At 41.1% G+C, this 25450-nt stretch overlaps 1 protein-coding gene across 1 annotated transcript in view; it reads left to right on the forward strand.

The window, feature by feature from the left end:
- The first annotated feature begins 1029 nt into the window (after positions 1-1029).
- The window catches only part of LOC121889356 (mitogen-activated protein kinase kinase kinase 11), a 51880-nt gene continuing 27459 nt past the window's right edge, over positions 1030-25450 (forward strand). The window contains exon 1 of the mRNA XM_042401239.1: positions 1030-2955. Within this exon, the coding sequence (XP_042257173.1) occupies positions 2199-2955 (757 nt within the window). The 5' untranslated portion in view covers positions 1030-2198. The remainder of the gene's footprint in view (positions 2956-25450) is intronic.

Genomic DNA, 25450 nt, shown 5'->3' on the forward strand with positions numbered 1-25450 from the left:
TAACAGTGGATTGTGCACCAGTATCTGAATCCATATCTTCCTTTCACTTAAGACAGTGAATGATAAATCTATAATGCACTTTCATTACTGTAAAATGGTATCTCTGGTGTGCACTTAAAGCTTGTTGAGTATTATCTGAGGTCAGTAATTTAGCTTCAATTTGATATAACACATACAGTACTGCTACACCTGTACTTTAAATCACATTTGTGCTGAGTGCAGGTGGCGTGGGCTCCCCATTAACAGCAGTTTTTATCCTAATGGAGAGCAAAATTAAGCAAAAATGACAAAAAATCTATAGAGAGTCTTGATATTGACTATATGATAATACATTATGTCATCAGAGTTTCTCAGCTTTGTCCTCACTGATATATTTGATACACACTTCACAATAGTGTGTAGGGTTTAGTGGCATCTAGCAGTGAGGTTTCAGATTGCCTAACCATAACCTTCCCCTTCCAAGTGTGTAGGAGAACTTACGGTGGCCGCAAAATTTGCAAAAACCGTGAAAGGCCCTCTCTAGAGCCAGTGTTTGGTTTGTCTGTTCACGGCTATTGTAGAAACATGGCGCCCTCCGTGGATGAGGGCCTGCTCCGTGTGTAGATATAAATTCTAGGTAATGAAAATACAATGATTCTTATTTTCAGGTGATTATACAGTAATTAAAACATACTTGTGAATATTATATTCCATTTCTGCCAAGGTGGTTCCACTGGATGCCACTAAATTCTACACACTGCACCTTTAAATGCCCAGTCACTTAATTCCTGTACTGTAAATGGCCTAAGACTATTATATTATCTAATATTATTTTAGCTACTGCTTACTTTTTTTCATTCGGACGTATACTAATATTTTTCTGTCTTTTAAATTCAAACCTCTACAAACTGCATTTGTTCTGTTTACCTCAAATAAAGCGTTCTCGTGTATCCTGGTTTTATTATGACAGTTACGGTCGGATACGTTCTCATTGTCTCGAGCTTGACTCTGGCCTGTCATCTGACTCTTTTCCTGTTGGGACAGAAAAAGTTTTGAAACCCCACCCTCTTTACTGACTGTAAGCATAGACGTAGAAGTGGTTCGAGGTCCTGGCGAGTGGACACTGACCGAGGAAGAGGAGTATGATAATCAGTTATGATGGAGTTATGGCGCTGTTTGGATACCGAATGTAACAACAAGACCACCGAGCGGGACCAGGCCACGCAATGAACTCCAAATAGGAAGCAGCAGGATTTGTTTTTACTGCGTGTTTCTGTCTGGAAAGTAAAGTCAAGCAGGTTTGGATAGCTCTTCCTGTTACAAAGTCGGCGGTTCCTAAGTTTGTGTGTTGTGATATAGCCCAATTCATCGCGTGCTTCTGCTCTCATAACACCGTGAGTATGGATACTCTCGCGCAATGGGATGCGGGATTTCCTGCGGGAGCGCCGCTACATTGCGGTCACACGCGGTTATTGGAGATTTGGGCTTAATAATGCGAACTGCTCAGCTCTGAAACTTGTCGTGAAACACTGGTTGGCTGGACTGAATGCTCCTTTCCTGCTATTCTTCTCCGCTTCTCAGCGCTTCCTGCTTGTGGTGGCCACTGCACTTAATGGCTAAAAATACATTAAAAACTCAAATGGACAGCTAAATGCAGAGTGAACCTCACCTTGGAGTTGCAATTGCAGCACTAGAAGTGCTTTACAACAAGCTTTGGGCACTTTTAGCCCTCCAAATCAGAATTCAACAGGTGGCAATTGAATGAGGGAAGAGAAGAGCTAATTCACCCATAATGAGGTGATTCAAGAGTCTCTTAAATACAGGCTGGTGAAATTATATTGTGCTCAAACCATGTGTTGGGAAACCACACACCACATCACTTGAACGGAGAGAAATTCAGTAGAGACAGTGCTGCCTTTCCGAGCTTTGAAACACTTAATCAAACAAGAGCAATCTCTCGACTGATTGTGCATTTTCAAATGAAGAGCTTTGCATTTAATGTCAAGACGAATGAAAGACACTTACCATTCAGTTATCTTTGAATCCTCTTGTGTAGCCCACTTGTTGGTCAAGCTTTTGAACACATTTCAGTGGTCCCTGATGAACCAACAAGAAAGACAGGAAAGGGAGCGAGGCGCAATAAAGTACTCCTTTGTACTTTATTTTCAAACCCTTGGGGTGCAAAATCAGATCCAGTCAAAACATCTGCGTGAGGCTCCATGGAGCCACTGAAGAACATATTCAGTCGAGGCCCGCTGTCGAACTGGAAAAATTTGGAACAATCACAAAAAGGGAACTTCACCAACCCAGTGTGGACGGCCTTATTCGACTATGAGGCGTCCTGTAAAGATGAGCTCACCTTGCGTAAAGGTGACCTGGTGGAAGTCCTCTCTCTGGACTCTGAGATATCAGGGGACGAGGGCTGGTGGGCGGGAAAGGTCAACAACAAGGTGGGCATCTTTCCCTCCAACTATGGCTCCTTCAAGCCCAGTGGATATGGGAAACTTCCGGGCACCGGCGTGGTCGCTGAGCTCGGCCCAGCCGTGGTGGGAGAGTTTGAACCCGCAGTGGTGGATTTTCGGGAACTGAACCTGGAGGAGGTCATAGGGGTCGGGGGTTTCGGGAAGGTGTATCGCGGTACATGGAGAGGCGGGTTGGTGGCTGTGAAGGCCGCCCGCCAAGACCCGGATGAGGACATCAGCGTGACGGCGCAGAATGTGAGGCAGGAGGCGCGTCTGTTCGCCATGCTCACCCACCCCAACATCATCGCCCTGAAAGGTGTTTGTCTGCAGGAGCCCAACCTGTGCCTCATCATGGAGTACGCCTCTGGTGGGCCACTGAGCCGGGCGCTGGCGGGCCGTCGCATCCCGCCGCATGTCCTGGTCAACTGGGCTGTACAGATTGCCAAAGGGATGCTGTACCTGCACAGCGAGGCGATCGTCCCCGTCATCCACCGGGATCTCAAGTCCAACAACAGTAAGTTCACTGTCCAAGCCTGCACTACAAGTCATTCACCAATCAAACTGGTCTATCCCAAATCTGTCAGTGTTAGATTGGTGAAAATAAATGGTGCACACTTATATACTGGGCCTTCTCTGTGGCAATATGCCCCATGGCAGTGATGGAACATGGTGTACAAGTGTATATAAAGCTGCTAATGGCCTCTCAGTGCTTACAAGGCCATGTCTAGAACAAAGGAAACATTTTTAACTCTCTCCACATACTGTAAGGCCTGTGCTCCAGTAGAATTATTAACAGGAACAGCTCATTAACCTGGGAAATTGAATGATTTCTCTTTTATTCTGAATGTAGCACATCGCTGCAGTCCAAGTCGTTGCTAATATATCAGCTTTATTGAGTGTTATAGTTCAAGATCATGACAAAGCATTTAAGGATAAGATTAGCGTTACGACAACACATCTTTTTGAAACGTAGCCCAGTCATTTGAAACTCCGGCTGTAAAAGGTAGGCCAAGGCTACTGAGTGCAGAGACTGAGAGGCCTGCAAATATGCGTTGTTGATAGGACAGAATTCCTGACCTTTGCTACGAATGGTAGCAAAGGTCAGGAATTCAAGAGAAAGCTTCCTGTCTCATCACCACTTTGGACTTTGATGCCATCCAGGGGTATCGGGATGCTCTTGCGTCAGTTTCTCTGGCCCTCGTGGCAGACACGTACGCAATGGACCTTGTCATTAAAGCTACATTGCAGAGAGATGTATCGCTGATAAAGCTTTCTGTCCCCCTTTTGAAGCATAACAAGTGGCTCTCTCGGCTCTAACGGTGCTTTTAGCGAACCTACACACTGAGCCACCTGAATTTTACAGCAGCCTCCCCTCTGTTATTATCATTCTTGCCATGCAGCATATAATCCCTGTCAGCTCTGTGGTTGTATCTGTTGCGGTACAAAAGATTTCCAACCTCCTAAAGCTCATCCTGTCTGTTACTGCAGATCCTGATTGCCAAAACACACTAAAATAGAAAAGATCAGGGTTGCTCCATGTTTAACTGGGAACGACTGACACCGCAAAGCATTCAGTACTGTAGTTTCTGAGAAAACAACCTTGGTTGGGAGCAGCAGAAGGTTCACTCCTCTGTTTCAAGGTTTGTTTAAAGCAAAGGAGCCCCTATTCAGCACATCCTGAGAATACCTTTCTCCTAGACTCCTCTCAACATTTCTGTATTTTTCACTTTTTTATCAGCTTTAACGTTTGAACGAGCACTAACTGCTTCTGTCAGTCTCAATCATCAACCACCTCGTAGCCTCAATTCTTCCTCCTCTTCCTGTTCCCTTCAGCATCTGCTTATACTCTGTTTCACCCCTTCGCTTATCTTCACCCCTGTGTCGGGTTCATTCCCAGTAGAGGTAGACCTCTCCACTGGAAAACATCTCCTGTCGCGCAAAAGAAAGAGGAGTTATGTTAATATGGTGTTTGTATATGAGGCCGGCCAAAGCGAACACAATCCCTCTCTCTGTGCGCCGGGAGATCGTATCACTCTCCTGCCTCCTCCTGCCTCTTGTTTTTTAATTCTTCTCTGAATCTATGTCCCTGGCCTGCCCCTACATGTCTCCATACAGCCATAACCCTGTTGTGCCACTGAGCAATATCCTGTTGTGGTGGTGGAGGAGGGGTGTGGGGCGGATGGGAACAGTGGGGACGGTGTGTGTGTGTGTTAGGGTGGGGGGGGTGGGGGGGGCTCTGTCAGTTTGACAATAATGCGCTGCGCTGTAAGTGAAGTGCTGACAGGTTTAATGCACAGGTGCAAGAGCATCTCAACGTAAAAAATGCACCTAATAGAATTGTTTTAAAAGATAATGAGACAGTGAGGTTGACGGTACAAAATGTACTAAAGTATCAATGGTAAACCTCACATAATGGTGTCAGTTCCTCAGAAAAATAGTGCAAGTTCTTCTTTCTGGAGCTGCCATTTTGCTGCGACTGTCTGCAGTCATACAGGGAGAAATCTGTCAAGGAGGAGACAGAAACTCTATTTCCGACTGTAGTCTCAAGTGGACCGTAATGCAGCGTGGCAACAACATGTGTCCATTGCAAAAAATGATGATGAAAGTAGATGAGTCAAGTTGAGGGAAAGATCATTCAATAGAAAAATAAAGAGTAACTCCTTTAATGAAGATATGATGGTTAAAGATCATTCTTTTACATCATACGGCACTAAAATATCATATCAGCCTAACCAAAACACTAGTGGAAGATAGTGACCACCGGCACAGTACCGCGTTAGAAATACGATGACTTTGGAGCATTAGACCCAGCTGTCACACTGATGGATTAAGGTGAATAGTCATTATCCCTGAAGAGCTTGTTAACAAGAGCCAAGAGGTGCAGTTGTAGCTAATGACCAGCGGAGCATATTGGCCTGTGTGGAAGATGCTGATTAAACAGAGTCATTGAAGAAAGTGCATGGTGGGACGCTTGGGTCGAAGCTAGAGGCCATAACTGGAATTCCACCAAAAGTAAATACAAAACAGAGAATAGAGGAGCTTCTTTTACTCGCTGTTGTGTCCTTATGTCTGCAGATGAGAGCTAATTCAACATACTTTTGATTATATCCCCTCAGTCACACCTAATGCTTTTTATTTTTATCAGACCAATGTTTTCGTATATTATGGTATCTAAATGTGCTTTCAGGTTTTTACTGTCAGCCATACGGTTTTACAGTAAATACTCTGTTTTAAGTCCAACTGAAATTAAATTGCATGTTTTTTCTGCTACAGCATACAGATGTGCTTTCTAAATTACATGTTATTTGCTCTGTTTTGAAAAAAAAAAAAAATAACCAAAAGGGAGAAATTTATATATTTTATTTTTTTTGTTTCATGACATTCCATCCTGTCTGAGCATATACTATCACCGTTCTATCATTGGCTGATATGACACTAGCAGTCAGACCATAGCGGTCACTGGACCAGAGTGCAGCTCTGAGCCAGACAATACAAAAAGAACCTCAGACTTTGAACTGTCTCATTTTTATCTACAAACGGGGACAAAATCTTGCGTTGGAACTTGGTTTGCTTAACGAACCACCAAACAAACCTCCCAGAGGAAAAGTTCTGTGCATGCTAGATAGCTTTTTAACCAGTTAGCTTCAGCACTTCAAACAGCTTTAAAACATATGTGCAGATGTCACAATAGCTCAGTTTAGATGTTACATGATGGTCATCAGGGCTGCCGTGGGGGTGTGTTAGGCCCCGTGCAAACTTGACATGCGAGGCACTGGTCATTGACACGCATGCACATGAATCACAGTCACACGCAACATAGCTATTGTAGTTCTACAGCAACTGTAATCTTGGTGCAATACATTTGTAACAAGTAGAATAATACAGCATCATCACGCATGCTATGACTTTTTGCTATTACAGTCTTTCAAAGGGAAAAAAAATCAAGTGTAAAACTATTGGCTTTACATCATCAAGTCAGCTCAGCTGTCACTTTATTTTGGCATGTTGAAGTATGACAGTTACAATTCAGTATTTCAGCTCTATAGTCTACATTTCATACAGATTTCGAAACATTTTTCAAACCAGTCATTACACATAGCCCACAGTCACAGTCACATGCATATAGCTATTCTAGATCTACTGCAGGCTGGACAATGCAGTAATATATAGACAATACATTTTGAACAAGTAGGCTAGAATAATACCGCATCCTGTGTACATTGTATAAGCTCATCACTTGTTGCTATAGTCTTTCAAAGGAAAAAAAAAATCAACAGTAAAAACTAGCCTATTGGCTTTACACCCACTGATGACAGTCATCTGATCTGTGACTAATTTGACATGACATTTCCATGGAAACGTGACTAAGCTGGAAGTTTTCAATTCAATATTTCAGATCTGTACATTTCTATACAATGTAGGATTATTTTTTCATACTGGTCAGGTCATACATGGCCTAGCCTACTGTAGTGTGCACTGTACTGTAACTCAAACAAATAAGATGGACTCAGTCCGACTCACCATACACATAAATGGATTAAGTGAAAGTCACTTTCCCTGCCTTCTTGGCCACAAACTCAGTAATAAAATCCTTGTAATCCAGCTTGGATGCAATGTCCTTCTCAACTGATAGAAGAACGAGCCCACGTAGTCTGTCCTGTGAGAGAGAGGTGTGCAAATAGTTTTTAATTAGTTTGAAAAGCTTTGCTCACCCAATGCCACTGTTACTGGGATAGTCAGTCGGATCCTGAGTGCAATCTCACAGTTGGGGGAGGTTGCTTCAGTCCTTTTAGAGGAAATGAAAAGTTTAAAGTGCTGTAATTATTCCTTTTGGAATTATCTCTCGATGTATCTGCAACTTGTGGAAGAGGTCCGGTGCGTTTATGTCCTGAGATTCAGACATGCTCAGAGCATCGTTTAGTCCTGTGCACTGTCTTTGTAGGTCAGTCTCCTCCATTTCACACAGTGTGGTCAGATCAGAAAGACATCCAAACATCTTGCCAAACTCCTGCATTTGTTTAAAACGGGTATGGAGGGCAGTGAGAGCCTGATCACGATTTAAAACAAAAAATATTTTAGCAAGCAGTTAGTTATTTACACATCCAGTAGTTATGGAGTAACATCAGCATTCATTTGGAGTTGTGTTTCTGTCCACCTGGCGAGTGTAAGGCCAATACTGACTCTTCTTTTCGCTCTGTTTTGTTCTCTATGGACTCCTGAGGTAAATATGTCTCTTTAGCTGCTAGATGCTCACCTGTGTTCACCAACTAGTTTGTGTGTTGTTTGGAATGTGATTGGTGTGAGTGGTAAGAATGAACCAAACCAGTTCCCTACCAGGCCCTAAAACCAAACCAAAGACTCGAAAAGGCTCCATAAAATATAGCGGAACTGCAGAGTCGGTGGTAATTCGTTGTGGGTTTGGCCCTTTCCCCCTTTTCACATTACACATAGCTGTTTAAGCCATTGTTTGTATAAAACATTGATTAGTACAGTTTTAAGTTTTTTTTGTAATTAAAATATCAGCACAACATATCTTGCTGTGCTTCAGTGAAGATCTTGCTATCACTAATGGCCTTCAAAAGCTCATACTGGTCTAACTGTCATCCTCACACTGTCAGTTATCTGCACAAAGCCTTCATAGACCCAAAAACAGCTATTGGCATCACCACATGCCATAAAACTCTGCAGAGGCTTTAGTTAGAACTGGTGGGGAAAGTGCCAAGCTAAGCACTTGCTGGGCTGGAACTCACAGGCCTTTTTTTTTCAGGAAGAAGCCACAGTTAGATCTTGGATCAACATGTCTTTTTTTTTTTTTTTTTTTTTTCCACGAGTGGACAAACATCTGATACATCCCTCTACCAGCATGTTTTCATTCAGGGCCCCCAGTGCCCCACACTGCAGTGCACTCAAAACATCCCCTGTGTGTGTGTGTGTGTGTGTGTGTGTGTGTGTGTGTGTGTGTGTGTGTGTGTGTGTGTGTGTGTGTGTGTGTGTGTGTGTGTGTGTGTGTGTGTGTGTGTGTGTGTGTGTGTGTCTGTCTGTCTGAGTGTACTGGCGGCTGGGCGTGTGATGTTTGCATGTGTGTGGTGAACTGCACTCCTGTTACCACTGCACTTACACACACATCAACATTCCCCCGTTCAGCCGGAGGAATTATTAGGGCAATTCAGACATTTTAGCCATTTTGTTGATTGTACAGTCATTTAGTGAATGGAGTAGGGGGATTTTAAACCTGATAAGTCTGAATATGCACCTGTATTTTGTTAAGGCAGCTGCATTATCTTTTAACTGTGTATTTTATGTGATAGGTGAACAAATACCGACGTAAAATTGGCCATGAGAGAGAAAGAACACGATAAAAATCCTATCTACAGATGTAAATGTTGCAGAGAAGAATGTCAGTAAGGCTTGACTTTTGCCAGTCAAATGTTTTATTGACTCCTGCATGTTCTTCAACAGCCTTTGAGTAGATATACCAACGCAGGCCTATTCAAAACAGCATGTGTATGTAAAAACATAAAGATAGTGCTGTTAGTTGTGGAACAGAGATGTTTCTGTTCCTGTTGAGTAAGGCCAGGTTCACATATGATCTGTTATAAAATAAATCTAAATAATTAAAGCAGCATTTTATTTGTATATTCTCTGTCTTCAACTGATATAAGATAATGGTAATTTGGTCCATTTGAAACCGTAGGTTCTGTGGCTTGAGCCAGAAGCTCCATATTTGGGTCAAGGGCAGAGCCTGAGTTGAACTGAGGGCGTGACAAGCAAACGGCAACTAATAAGACTGGCTGTGATAAGCTGGGAGAACTGTCAATCAAGGCAAACTGACCTTGAAACCTATCCCTTGATAAGCCTTAGTAGCCTTTTAATGCAGCAATTTGCAGAGTCATTGCCAGGACAAACTTAAAAATAAAAGGAAATTAGCTATTGAGGTTGTAAAAAAAAAAAAAACTTTTGGAACCAACGTCTTTTTTTTGTTCATTAGAGAAACTTTAGACACTTTATGTATTGACTTGCTTGTTCTAATTACAAGGGGCCGACTTTGTAGATTTCAGACTAAAACACATACTATGCACATTGCTCACCACTGTTATTCATAAGTTAATGTTCCCTTGTTTGGAAAAAAAACGATCCTTTGTCTAACATCACCAAATCAGTCTGTCGTCAAGCATGTTCGATTGACAACAACATATTGATAACACAAGTCTGGGTTCCGCTGCTCAATTGAATAATTTGAATGTGAAAATTCCCTCTTGACATAGATAACAATAGCTTGACAAATTAATCTTATGTCGAGGTCCACTTGCTGGCCTTTCCGAGAACTTTAACATAATATCTTTACGTCTTCAGCAAAGGAGTTTGCTCAGATGTCATGTGACTTAAAGGGAGACTGTAACTTCTGCTGAGCAGCAGCAACAGTAGCCTCTGCTGCCACAAGTGGTAATTACAGGATGCTGGTGCGTTTATTTCTGTTGATATCTGAGCATTGAGGGTACCGCACTATTGTATAACGTGAGGGAACACTATTTCACAGGGAACAGACTTCAAAACTTCAGAAACGCCGTATCTAGACCGCAAGCATTGCGTGAGCAGCACGTTTAGCAGAGCAGCAGCAGCAGTGAGTGCTCCGTCTGTGTCTACACAGGAGGTGCTCCGGTCCATTGCTGCTTAGCTAAGCATGCTGCTCACACTATGCTAGCGGTCTAGACACAGGGTTACTGTTGTTACTGTTGCTTAATTTTGATGTGTGCTAAAATGTAGTTGCTAACAGCTAGCAATACACTGATTTACTTACATTACGATCCACTATGATACACATCATCTTCACACACCGCAGAAAATACAGTCCGGTGGCTGCTAGCTCTTAGTTCTATTGATAATGAAATAGTAACATATTGGCAAGCTAACAAGTGGGTATAATTCACCAAAGGGCTCATCAGCTGTCGCTTACTAGCTGAAGACCCATCTGCACGTATTCATTAAACTGAAGTTTCATCCAGATAACTACTATTTTTAGTGATCGTACCTGTTCAACCCAAGTTACATAGTGCAAGAACAGGCGTTCAGGGCAGAGTGGGAATGAAAGAGGCTTCGTTCTCCCTAATTACAAGTCAGTGTATCATCAAAGTGATTTTGAAGCTGTTATTTTAAGGTAAAATAGTTGCAAAATGTAACTTTAAAGATCCCCCCCAGAAATGTTTTAAGATGTTACTAAAAGACTACTTTGAATAATAATTTGAGTCCGATATGGTTTTTCCACCAAAAGTTCAATTATCTTGCTAAAATACATAAAATGACATCTATTCCTTCTCCCTCATTAAAAATTCCAGAATCTATAAATATGCAAATATATTTAATCTTAAAAGTTTAACTGCTGAACACAAGATGCCTCCTAATTCACTATAACTTCATTCTCAGTGTTTGTGCACTGGAAGTTTCATGTTTCCACATCAGACTTGTGTAAGTTGAATATTGGACCAGGATTGGCTCCAAACTAGTTGTGATGTCACAAATCATGCTGGTAGGCCCGCCCCTTAAAACTGGATTTTCAGTGATATGGTTGTTTCACAAATAAGTTTGATTACCTAGTTAAAGAGGTGCTCCACACTAAATGATTATTTTTGCAGTGTACACATAATGACAAATCATGATGAATGATAAATTCTTGTTGGCATATGATGTCATATGGTAGTATCAGTGTCCCCTTACCTCTCACGTCTCACACTATGTACCCACAAGGTCACACCTCCTACACTCGTCGAGGGTATCAGCAGAATTGGAGTGTGTAGTTACCCTTTTAAAAATTTTCAAATTACATGTACTCCCTCTCCCTTATTGAAAAGTCCAGAATAAATACTGTATGCACATTTTTTTATTTCAAAAGTTTAACTGCTGGATGCAAGGTGTCTCCTACTCCATCCTCAGTGTATTTGTACTTGACTCGAGGCTTTAAGCTTCCAAATCACACATTTGTAACTTGCATACTGGACCATGATTGCCTTCCAGACTACTTGTGATGTGAAAAAATACTGCTTATATGTTCCAAGTGTTAAACTAAAATTTAAAGTTAGAAGATGAAAACAAACACATACGCATATTCTGCTGAACAATCCAAATGAAGGAAATAAAAATAGAAATAAAGGAAATAAAATAAAAAAGGAGAAGAACCAAGGCACACATGTAGGCATGTTGTTATACTAAACTTTCCCGATACTCTGAGATCCACGATGAGCTGAAAACACTACAGCTTCAATGAAAATGTCACAGGAATTCCCTTGTTGATGTTATCCTTCCTCTGCCTCACTGCTTCATCACACTCAACTCAGCTGACTTGTAATAAGTCTGAGTGTGCATGATGTAAAGCATGCGTGAAGGGAGGGGGTGTTTTTACATCTACTGTATGTTTTTACAGTTTCCGTATAGACACTGGTACATGCATTCTGTACATGAGTCTACATCATGTGTTTATCTGGCCCCAGATGATGAATAGCCTCTGGCATAGAAGAAGTGATTTAAATGTCAGACAGTAGCAATGGAGTCTTGTTTAAAAGAAAACTGTTAGCGTGAGAACAAATAGCCACCGTGACTGAAAGAGGAAGGAAAAAAACACCATAGAAAATCACTACTTTAACTACAGAAAATTCAAGGGAAAAGATGATTCAGCTATGCTGCTTGATTGGCACTAGTGAACTCTGGGAAATGCAGTGAAACAGCAGTGAGCTTTAAGCACCAAGGAAGGAAACTCAGGAACTCGTGCATTGTCACTGCAATACAGTGTAAAGATGTTACAACAGTTTCCTCTCCGTGCACGAGAGTTGTGAGATCTTTCAGTAACCTACAGTGAATACATTAAGTTATACAATATGCATCATGGGCTACAACTAGACTCTGAAATATAATGCCTGCTCTCAAAGTTTACTTCATTTCTCAACTAATTCACAACTTTTGAGGCGCATCACCATGAAGAGCAAATGTATTTTTATTCAGCAGAAGGCATAACCTCAAAAGTCAAGTGTAAAGTGCATCGTCATGAAGTAACCCATCCATAAACACACATACTCCTTCACTGCCAGTTTTTGCTGACTCGCATATCCAAGGGAGGCCTGGGGTGTCCTGGCAGGGAGTCAAAGGGGGTCACCTGGGGTAGTGCATGGCTGCTGGCTCAGAGTGTGTGTCAGAGGGTGATAAGGCTCCCTGCGTCCTTTTATTTTTTTTTATTATTATTATTTATTGTTATTATTTGGTCCAAGAAGCCTCCATTGACCTCAAGTTCACATTGAATCGAAGAGCAGGTCAGACCTGGAGATTGAAGAGATTCACACAAGTGTGCATGAACAGAATTCAGCTGTCTGTTTTTCAAGCCTAGTTCTGATCCCATTGTTTTTAGATCAAAGCTTCCGGGACCGCAGTTTTTGTGCTGATCTCAATTTTATTATGTCCTCAAAAAATGAGGTTCAAAGTCATTTTATGCCATGTTGAGCTGTGTAAAGAAATAGTTGAGTATTTTTCGCTTTCCTTCCGTGAATGATATGAGAATATCACTGTCAATCTCATGTCTGTTAAATACAGAGCAGGAGCTGGGAGGTGATCAGCCTAGCTTAGCATAGCAAAGGGAAGCAGTACTCTCAGTAAAACGGACATTCCCAGTGTATTATAGTATATATTATACTATTTGTTTTAATGCACTTCATCAAAAAGAAATGACCTAATAGAATTAGGTTCATAATGTGAGTTATTAATTATTATATAGTTGTTTTTAATGATGCACACTTCTTTATGATTATCATCCTTTCGGAAATTCCTTGTGTTCTCAGTGTTTTCCTAGACAGTCCTGCAGTGCTTACTCTTCAGCTGACACAGCAACAGTTACTTTCCGTTTAGACATCTGAAAAGGCACTTCTTTATTTCTGGACCGCCACTTTGACTGACCCTTCTAGCACAGTGTACTTCAACCAACATTTCAGCTCCTTTCATTGCTTGAAGCTCAACTAAGTCTTTAACTCCTCGCAGTGCTTTCACTCAAATGAACTCTTCAACTTCTTTCAGTACTTAATCTGAAACTTCAACGTCTTTCAGCCCTTCCATTTTAACTACCATTGCAACTTCTTTTACTCATTGTATTGCACTTTGTTCAGTTATCTTTTTCAAATGTTTCAAGTGCAAATTTTCAGCAGTGAGCACATACATTTCCTCCAGAAATTATTAAATAATTGCTTTGTAGTTTAGACAGTTATTATGCCATCATATCTTTCCTGAGATTTCTCTTCTCTCCAGGGCAAATCTACATTAAAACTCAGGGTGATAGCAATATTGGTGAAAAATATCCAAGCATACCTGGGTGTAGTCCAACCAAAATATTGCACTAAATTAAATTCAGGTTGTATAGTGATCATTATGTAACAAATAATATCTGTATGCTGACGTGGGAGTTTTGATACGATGGAGATTGTGGCCTGATATCTCTGTAAGACCATATATCCAGTCTCATACAGCACAGTGCATAAGTGCAAAATGAGATATGCCCACACAATGACTGCATACCCATGCTTAGTCATGAAAGCTGCAGAATATGTGTGTGTATGTAGTCCAAGCAGGATGAGTGAGGGGGCAGAACAACAGAACTGCAGGGGAGGAGGAGGAGGAGGAAAAAAAAGAAAGAAAAGCAGACAGTGGAAGGTCAGAGCGCACAGGAAGTAGAGGGGTTTCCAGAACTCAGCCAGAGTGAAATCTGTTGTTGTTTTTTCCCTTCTCTGGTCTGAAACCTCATTCTCAGCTTGGCCTTCTTCTCACCATACACATCACGAGACAGTTCCCATACAAATGAACAAAAAACCTACATACTGTATGACTGTCTGTGGGAGAGAAAATGGTCATGAGGATTAGGACACATTTGTTTTGGAGACTTCAGGAAGGAAAACAGCCAAAGGAATGTTGATCGTAAATGTAGTAAAGATTGGTTTGGTGGTAATAGAATTTTTGACCTTTTCATCTGAATTCAATAAATGTTTTTTTTTTTAAATCTTTCTGTTAACCTTCCTTCAATGTTATCCACTCTCAATAAAAAGAGCTGTAGTAATTCTATAATACATTTTATAAGGCTATTGATATCACACTGGGGTACAAATATGCAACTATTACAAGCCTTAACACCAGAGAAGATAAAGAAATATCATATAGTGTGATAAGATTACTATCAGATATTACTATTTACCACTGGCACATCAGAAATCCCTGTGTTGTATCAATATACAGTAATCCCTATAATATTTTGGTCTACTTCAAGAGAATACAAAAATGATCACTCTGATTTTCTTATTTTCTTGAATGTCAGTTTATAAGGTTGGATCACTGGAATACAGTGTTTCTGTTTGCCAAAAAAACAAATTGTCATTTAATTATTGTATAATTTATGTCATATCCAGGTTAAGTTTTCCATTTTAAGTTAATGAACAACAGCTAATTACATTGGCTCAAAATCAGCTCCATACAATTTCGTTGTAGAAATTGAGTGGAGGGATGAGGGGTGCTTAAGTTGGGGCCAGGAGTATTTTTTCCAATTTTTTTTTTTTTTTTATGTACTTGCATATTTTGGGGAATTTTGTTTTTTTTTTCCCCTTCTTTCCTTCTCTTTCATGTACATTTGGCATTATATACTGATTACATGCCAGCGTATGTGCATTTGCATATACTGTAGTGATTTATTTAGTGTAAATTAATTAGAATCATTAATTAATTTCTGCCTTCAAAGCAGCTCTGCCTGTGAGATAAATGTTTTAATAACTGAAATGCTACTCTGCTCACCAAGAACATTTTAGTCAAGTTCCCATAAGATATATAGACAACAAAAAGTACATTCATGTAAATCTGATGTCGCTACTGATTTGACTGGAGAAACCAGGGTCTAATATTTAGTTTTCGGCCGTAGTTCTTTTCCCTGCTCCGGAGATAGTAATTTCAGGTCCAGGAACTCTTGGGATGTCTCAATTACAAATCAGTAAACCGCCGGAAAACAACACAAGAACTCTGTTGTTTCATTGTGTGGGAAAATTACATTTCAGACAATGACGTTATTTTTTAATCTCTCATCAGTCTAATCTTTTTGGATCTTCAGATGTGGTGTAAACGCAAACAGGATTGCTCAAAAGGGACTTTCCTGATTTAGTTCCTGAGTTCAGCTCCTTAGTTCCTTGGACTTAGGGGCTTTATACTGTAGTTACGAATTAATTGGCATAGCCATGTACTTGCAGTACATTTCTTACCTGGTTGTGTCTGATCCATCATATTTACTTCCACAGTACGTCACCCCTGCTTCCCACCACTACCTTGACCTCAGAGCTTCTGGAGTCAATCCAGTAATGACCCCCTATCTGAGTTTCTAAGAAAATGGCGCTAATGAAGGTTAAATTTCAACATATGAGCAGTGGAGGCTTGTTAATGAGTGACCATTTTCTAGACCTCACAGTGTTTTTACCTGGCACTGGATACTTTGCACAGGGAATCATTTATAACTCCACTCTGACAGCGTTAATGTGGATGCCCAGAAACAGAAAATTCCCTTGTGTTTGTGTGTGTTGAAAGGTGTGTTTCAGACTCTCGAGATGATTAGCTTGTAGTTTGTTTTCCAGAATGTGCTTGATAGGAACAGGTTTGTCCTGGTTGTTTAGCTAAGTTTGATTTCCTATATTTGATTTACTAAAATCAATTGTTGTTTGTTCATTGTTGTATAAATTGAGCGCTTGATATTGATTTCACATTTTGTCTTTTATAAACCAAAATCATGTTGGATCAACACACCGCTGAGAATGCAGTGAAATCTGCAATACAAAGGTGTCACTGTTAAACTTTTACTGTGAAGCATTTACAGGAAATGTGATGAACCCCAAATCTATCTTTTCATAATGAAACACTCACCCCTGTGAGGGCAAAACGTGGCTTTAAAGCTGGAGTGCAGGACTTTTACATATAAATGAACATCTGTTACACTGAAGCCCAAGTTCACAAAAAGCTGATTAAGCCTATCACTGCTAGGTAAATCTCTCTGTATACTGGAGTTTTTAAATCTGGTGTCTGTGGTGACTTTCCCGTGCTGGTGAACTAGTAGTGATGCGTTTTATGTCAGCCAACAATGATTGGTTTGCAACTGTCGACCAGGGTGGACTGTCCTCAGTGCGCCCTAACCGCGTCACGTCACCAGGGCGGGGACTGGCTCACGTAAAAAGCGTCAGGGGTCTGGGGCATTGACATCCATAGTGTTTGTGTAATTACTCTCACTGCCAGAAGGGGGAGACAAAAGTTCCGCACTGCATCTTTAAACTTGCGCTGTTTTTGGCTGGACTGCAACAGCAGGGCCAGCCCTATAAACACAAATGTCCATGACTGAGTGAGTTACTGAGTGATGAAGCTACACAATTGGTTGGCTGAAGGCAGCCGAAGTATCCCAGAATGCATTTCGCACCAACTGGCAGCGATGGCAGAGATTTTTAGGCTAAAAGCTGTTGTAATTTTCGCTGTAGCACTGTATTAAGTTTTAATATTTTTTCAGGCAAGAAAGTAACTATTTAGATTCCCAATAGGTAAGTCAGCTTATCCAAATAACTCTATTTGGAAATTTGCTCCAATGTTTTTGGAGATGTGAGGAGCCACTGGCCTGGTAGACCAGCCAGTCATCTCAGCTGCTAGCAGTCCGACTCCTGAGATGATCGGCCGGTCAATGTCCGTTGTCATCCAGGGGAGAACGTGATCCGATTAACTGATCTGTGCAGCTCTTTTGAGATGTACCGCTGGCTCTAATGTCTCTGTAACATTTTGATACATGATATAATTCCTTTTGGAAGATTAATGTTGGTCTCACAGATTAAATCTGACAATTTTAGCTGCCATATTAGATTGCCTGAATGTAAAGAGAAGCATCATGTTTTTACTGGACAGAACAACAGCGCTGTCCCTGGGGCTCTATATGTACAGATATCACCACATTTCAATAAATATAAATGTATTAAAATGAACAGATCAGTCTATATTAAATTTTGTTTTATTTAAACATTTTAATCAAAGCTACATAACTGTTTGGGTTTTTATCATAGCTACATTACAGACAGAATAACATAATTTACTGCATCTCTCTGTCAATGAGGTTATTTTTTTGTGAGGAAAAAAAGTGTTAGTGGAGCTTTGACTTAAGATTATTTTGTCACAGTACAGTCAGGCAATTGATACATTTTAGAGTAATTTATATAGAGTAATTTAGAAAGAAAATTCTAAACATTTGCTAATTCCATGTTCTCAAATGTGATTATTTCTTTCTTTTTATATCTAAATTGAATATAAATGGGGTTTGGATTCTTTATCTTTCAACTAATGATTGACTGAAGAAAAATAATGGTTTATTACAAGTTGGGTTTTATTTATTTTCCTCTGCGTTACCCTCTACTAGACTATTACTGAAATCAGGGAAAGCACCATTGAGTTCAATGGGGCCTTGGCTATAAACAAACCAACAGGTTAGCCTTTCTTATTGGAAGAGAAAATGAAGAACGGTAAAATTATTTGGTTTATCCTGGTTCAACTTTGACCGACTGTACTTGCTGTTTTGTTTTTGGGTTTTTTTCGCACATGTTTTTTTTTTTCTGTTTTTCTGTAAATGACGGATTATTGCCGACACCTCTGATGCACTTATTTACGGTTTCATAATCAACATTTCTCAATTGCAGAGCACGGAGAGTGTCTTCCAGTAAATGAACTGTTTTCAAGTGTTTCAACACCTGCCACCATGCAAAGTGATACAATAACCATATAGCGATTAAATAAACATTAGGGGTTTCAGGTTTATGTAATGACAACACTGTGGTGTAGAGGGTCAATCTCTCTTTACACATCAAATGAGGAAGAAATGTCACCTCAGATTGATTTCAGAATCTTCTATTCATAATTATGAGTCAACTATGACTGTTGTCGCCATGTGCTTTCTCATGGGGGAATGCTTAGTTTCTGTGAATTAAATAGTACTGTCTAGACCTGCTCTATGTGAAAAGTGCCCTGAGATAACTTCTGTTGTGATTTGGTGCTATATAAATAAAACTAACTTGACTTGACTGTGGCCTGGCTTATAAAGTTACCAATGTTGCCCAATTCCTGGTTTCACTGAACAATATATTGCGTGCCCTTAGCTAAGACGAAACTCTAGCGAAGCGAGTGCTAGTTTCACCCATGAGTTGACATCTTCCGCACTATGATTATGCCCTGTCACTCTCTCTCTCTCACTCTCTCGCTCACTGGCTGCCTGGTCAGAGGTTGCCAGACTGTCTGTCAGCCTATGGCCTCGTCCCTCAGGGGACAAAGCTCCCGTTCTTCCTGGGGAAAGCCCCCACCCTGCCGGAATTCTCCCCTCGCCTACGGGTGCAGGGTAGGGAGGGGGGAGAGGGAGGAAGGTAGAGAGAGCATAGAGGAGGCTTAGGTTGAACCGATGTGTGTATGTAAAAGCCAATACAGATATTTTTTGGCTTGAACCGATATTCACCACCTTTTAAATTTAACCATTTCCATGCAAAGTATTTGCATTGAAATGGGAATACTTTTTTACCTAGCTTTTTACAAATGTTTTGTGTTTTCTTCATATTTTTAATGTAAATTTTATTTTCTGGTTGGGAATATAAACACACAATATCAGATTTCTAGTCATATCAGCCAATATCGGCTTAATATACTTCCACAGTAATGTATCAGTCCGCCCCTATCAGAGATTGGGAGGGGGGTGAGGGTGAGAAATGATAGCATACATAGAAAAATGCGGTGAGAGATGGAGATGTAGCTCTAGCGTCGAATTATAGAGAAAATATAATTAAGTGAGGTGCAGAGTGAAGAGGCAGAGAGCGGCTTTGTGGAGCTGACTTTTCCATCTGGCATGTTATCGTGACTGGATGGTTAGAGAGAGACGGCCCCGCAGCTGAAAGGTTACAGCCTCTATCACTACATGCACTGTATGTTCAGCACCGCCACGTCCTCTCAAATGTCCTTGAGCAGGACGTTGAACCTTTGCTTTTGCTCTTTGTATTTCAGGAGCTGTAGGTGTAACTGACTGTTCCCTAAGCAACGCTTCCCCTTAAGTTACTGTTGCTATGCCTGTCAAGCATTCCTTTCTCACACGGCACATATGCAGTTTACAATGATGGCAGCGGCGGATTTACTTTTCCACTCGGAAATTCTTAGTAATTTTTTAAAACAATGGGTTCTTGCTCTCAGAGGTGTACAAAAGCACATTTCTCATTTCTAGTCACTGACTGTCAGTTTTGCTGTTTAAATTGCAATGGTCACACGAAGATTTTAACGAGTATAGCTATCTAGCTAATTAAGCTTATGTTAGCCCCATGAGTTGGTTGAAAAAATACTTTAAGTTAGTCTTTGGCTGACTGATGTTTTCAGCTCACTTGTTTAAGACAAGAATCTTGGAAATGGGGTCTTAAATATAGTGCACTCAATGGCTAAAAAATTGAGGCTAAAGTGAACAGGTCTCAGGCAAAAACTCAACATACTCAACTTTTGATGATTGGCTTCAAAATGGCATTTTTTTCTACCTTGCCGAAGAGCTGATGTCGGCTCATTGCTCATGCCCGTAAACTGCCACCCACTCTGTAGCCTTCTGTAGTTGCTACTGTTTTTCCATGTGTTGTTTACATTGTTCACTTGCATATTTCACATCAGATTCTGGCTCAGACATGTACAGATGTATTTGAGAAGTTGACATTTCGAGAAAGAACAAGAAAAAGAAGTGAAATCCTACTACTGTAGTTTCATTCGCGGTTTGTTTATGTAGCCTCCCGAGCAGCTGGTAGTCGGCTGTGACGCAGCTTCCAGAAGCTAACCAATCAGAACAGAGTGGGCTCATCGGAAGGAGGGGCCTTAAAGAGACAGGAGCTGAAACGGCCAGACAGAGGCTGAACTGAGGGGCTGCATAAAGAACCAGTATAAGATAAATAAGATAAAGAAAATAATTTTTTTGAATTATAAATCATGCAAAGCTACTCTGGTTTAGTCCCAGAATAAAAATATAGAGCTGGAGAGGAGCATAATAGGTCCCCTTTAAAAAAAAGACACCACACTCCATAAAGATCAATTTTATGTAGGCATTACCAGCCATCTGATTTTGCAGACACTCATTTTGGCAGTTTTATGCTTTGCGGCTAAGACTTCTTGAAATGTAAGGTCATTACATTGGTAATGACGTTAGAGCAAGTTCCCTGAATGAAAGTATTTCACTTCATTTGAAAGTTCAGTGTCTTTTTTCCAAAAGGTTGAACTGATTTTGCACGTAAGGCAACTGTTATGAAATCCAAATAGACCTGAGGCTCTTGTTTAATGATGTGGAAAGTGTGGGGAATGTAAACATGCTTGTGACATGCTTATACTTTATCAGTCAGGTAAGCTTATGTTAAATCAGCCTGGGAACGGCCCGTGCAAAAATCCCTGACACTGGTATTCTCACTAAGCTAACTGTTTGCTGGGTTGAGTCAGTCCCAGCACCAAACTCATATCTATGCAGCCGCTAGTACGAGTCATGTCTGCAACTGACACACTCTTGTTTCTGAACAACAAACAATGCCAAACAGAGTCCTGTTGCCATGGAGATCTATCATGGTGTTTTTGTGGCGACATTGTTGGTTTCGCCTCTCTATCAGGAAGACGCTCTGTCTGGGCAAGACTGATCTAGTCATGTTACTTGCTGTTATCCTTTGAAGGAAAGGTGGATTTCCTGCTCTGTTTGCCACTTTTGTTAACACACCTTCTCAAACTGTGATGTCAGGTAGGAGATAGCAGAGGATGTAGATAAAAATCACATGTATGTATCTTTCATGTATTAGCCCAAAACAATTCATCAAATTCCAAGTTTATCAGCTCCAAACCCTAAATTTAAAAAAAAAAAAAAATCCGTCTCTTAAATTCCGGTGTCCTACATACGCTGATTATATGCAAAAGACCTCAGGCTATTTGTGTTTGTGCTGTTGCTATAGCTCACTGTACAGCATGTAGGTCATTAAGCGTATGAGCCTGTTTTCCCATGGATCCTGCCTCTGTACTCTGGAGTCATCCTGTCCACACCTAAGTGCACTACTTTGAAACTTCTCAACTTTTTCGCTACAGTTTTGAAGATGTCAACAGCAGACTTAATGTTATTTGGGTCATTGGCTGATTTGGACACAGTGTATTGCCACACGCCGTCCAGTAAGCCACTGACTAATTCGGCAGCTGTCGTCAGTGTGATGGCGGTGGCGAGAGGAGGAAGGTTGAACAGGGCTGAACTGTGGATGCACTCAGGAAGTGGAAAAAGAATGTGGTGTGTATGTGTGCTACTAAGATTACTAAAATGCTTTTGTTACTTGTGTAATTTGCGTGTTTGTCGCTACTTGTGTGTGTGTGTGGACACATTTGTTCATGCATGTGTGTGTACAGGTAGGCTATATCTGTCCCTTAAGTGCAGAGGGACATTTATATGCATGGATTATGTATATTTATTGTGTGTGTGTGTTATGAAACTGTCAGAACCTTGTTATATATACGCCTGTTGGCCTTTACAATAAATCTCTCTGTATGTGTGTGTGTGTGGGTGCATGCACCTGCGCAGGCCTGGAGCCAGGGACTGTATTTGCCCCTTTTCCCAGCATGACTGTTGTTAAACCTATTTACATCACAGGATGGATGGAATGCTATGAGGCTGTCTGTCTTTCTATTTCTTGATGAACAACAGTTCAGTATCCATCCGCTCAACACCTCTGTGCAGAGCCCCCCACGTACAGTTTTGATCACAGGTTTTAGTCTCTGTACAGGCACAGTGTAACCAAACCTGGCAACCACTGTGACCACAGGACTTCAAGATGCCCTTCATAGTCACTGTGTGCACCGAGAAATATTTGCATCATGCATGACACCACATCACAAGTTGTCATTTTTAGTCCTGTGTATGTCAAACAAACAATGTTGAAAGGCGTTTCCCCCCGCTTCCAATCCTTATGCTAAGCTAGGCTAACCATGTCCTGACTCCGCGTCTATATTTAACGCAGATGTGATGTTGATAGTGAGTCTCATCTCACTCTCGGAAACAAAGTCAAAATGTTGAACGATTACATGACTTAAACCAGAGGTAAATTGGGTCAATGTAGACTAACATTAAAGCAGCTACAATCAATATTTTTGTTCAAAGTGAGAGGCATCACTTGTGGTGATGAGAATTATCACCCCACTCTGTAGGAAGCTACATAGCGAGTTTCAGATCATTGTTCATCTGTCTGACTGCCGCTTTATTGTTGAGGTTCACCCTCACCTCTCCCACCGCAGCTCAAGAAATGTGTGAAAACGTCAAGCTGTACACCATCCAGACGATTTTTTTTGTTGTTGTTGATGATGAGAAATGTTTTGACAGATTATGTACAGTACTTGTTGTCAAGAAGTTTTGATAAATCTCACATTTCCCATTGACTACTTGAAAGGTACAAATTGGGTCTAAACATGCCAATAATGCAGGGCATGTAATGCAACCCATACATCCCTGTGATTTAGACTACACCTCAGTTTGTGTCTGTGTATGGTAGTTTCCTGGCATGTGTATTCATCTGTATATGCATGTATCCTTTAGGTGCATATGCTTCTGTATGTGTGTGTGTGTGTGTTTGCAGAGATTTCTCATGCTTTCCTGCTTGTGTGCAGCCGGGCATATTGCTAAAAAACAGACATAGTGTGAATGAATGTGTGTCCTGTGTTAAGTGTGTGTATGTGTTTCTGCTTGCCAATGTAGAGAGAGCGCTTTGTGTGTGTGTGTGTGTGTGTGTGTGTGCACCATTATCTATAATTCTGCTTTCTAGGTCCAGGCAGCCACTTTTAGCTGTGCTCTGTCTCACTCAATCATATGATAACAATCAACATTCAGCACCTCGCTCTCCCTCTTTCTCTCTCTCTCTCTCTCTTCTCTCTCCTCTCTCTCTCTGTATCTCTCTCTCTCACACACACACACACACCTCTCTTGCTCTACACAGCAGCACCTCCATGTCCCTCCCCGCCTGTCTCTGTCAGTGTCTGGAGTCACATGACCCCTCTTAACCTCCGTTTCCTAAAATAGCGCTCTGCTTATTGTGCACAATGAACAGCGAGCGGGAATCGCAAATCGGCTCCTGCTTTTTTTTTTTCTTTTTTTTTTTTTTTTTCTTTTTCAAGGGAGAGTCCCGCCACCGGAGGCTAATTGGCCGATACCGGCGTCACTTCCTGGAAGTGGGGTCGCGGGCGCAGCGAGCAAGCGGCCGGGTGGAAATAGGGGTGACTGCCCGGGGCTTGTTTTTACCAGACGCTGATCGGCAAGCGGACAAAAGAAGTGGAGCAAGGGATCAGGCCTGTTGCAGTAAATACCAGCGCCCCCCCCCTCCCAGCAACACCACCACCACCACCACCGCCACCCCCTCCCTGAGGGCCTGCGGAATTGACAGAAACAATGACTCAGCCGTAGAATGGACAGAAATTGATTTTTCTGCAAAAAGGTTAAATGAGTGGGCACTTTTTTCTCACTGTAGAGGTTTTTGTTTTGGCCACTGGCTACTTTTGCTATTTTATTGTTTGCGCCTTCCTCTTGAGGCAGAAGTTGATGCGAAAGTTTGTGATGGACATACATTAGTGCCGTTTCTTCCCATTAGAAAGCTGTCTGGCTGTTAGAATAAAGACCGTTACCAATGTGAAGTAAAAGCCTTCATTAACTATCAGTCTTTGCACCTGTCATCATTATAGACATAACATGCACAAAATCACACACGTGTTGCTATGGAAGGTATCTGCATGTGTGGTTTCAGCAAAACTGTGTGCAGAAATTGTCTTGCAACTACATTATGAAAGAACCATGTCTCCTATCCCCTTTAACATTCATACACACACACACACACACACACACAGAGCAGACAACACAACCTCTTGTGATGCATTCCTTTGTGACGTCAAACTCGCTGCCTCTGGGCTACGAGGCGCAGCACAGGATGTCTGAGAGAGAGAGACAAAGACAGAGACAACAAAGAGAGAAAGAGAGAGAGTATGTGTATGAGAAAGATGAAATATGTGTGGTAAAAGAAAAGACAGATTTTTCAGTGAAAGATACAGTCGAAAGAAGGAGCAAAAAAAAAAAGGAAAAGAGCGGCGAGCCCAGAAAGTCGGAAAGTGACTGCAAATAGCAGTAGTCTTACTTCCCTATAATAAGTCAAATTCTTTGCTGCTTCTCCTCCCTGTGTTTGACGGCCAGCCTTGCCCTGAGCAATGCCCGGCCTGCCAGCAAAGGGGAAGAGAGGCACGGCTGCCGATCATACTGAGACATGTGATACAGAGTCACACCGCAGCAACCCACGTCGTCGACATTATATTCTATTTTCATAGAAAGTCGCCCGGCGAGCCTTCCAACACTGTGTGGTTACACAACATTGGCTGGTTACCAAAATGTGTTTACTTATAGGTTATTACATTTTACAGTGTGTACTTTTCTCATTTTGGATTTCTGTTTGTGTGTCTATGTTTAGATCGACCTATACTTTCATGTCAGTCATCCATATCTGATTGTTCCATATTACTGCTGAGATTTTAATCAATCTGGATTCAACCATTGATTCATCAAATCCTGGCTCCAATTGTTGTCGTATTATTGAAGTATGAAAAGCAACACGGTTATGTTGACGGCAAAAACCACAGTTTTCAGTAGATTTAAGGTTTCATAATCCCCAGTGAGAGTAAGAATGGTTTTTGTCATTTGTAGGTCAAAAGGTTTACAGACGTTTATGTGAAAACTGGGCTAAATTTGGTTAAGAAGTGAATGTTTTTAAGACATCTAGGTTTCTTATGATCCTTGGTTCACAAGCAATGACTATATTTGAATAGGTAGTTAGGACCTGCTGCACATTCAAGTACAGTCATTTAATGTAATCTAGATGTTTAAAAACTATTTAGTTTTCAACCATAAAGCCCAGTTTTAACCTGCAAATCACCAAATCCATGTT

Source organism: Thunnus maccoyii, chromosome 22 (genome assembly GCF_910596095.1).
Source record: "Thunnus maccoyii chromosome 22, fThuMac1.1, whole genome shotgun sequence".
Taxonomy (NCBI): Eukaryota; Metazoa; Chordata; class Actinopteri; order Scombriformes; family Scombridae; genus Thunnus; species Thunnus maccoyii.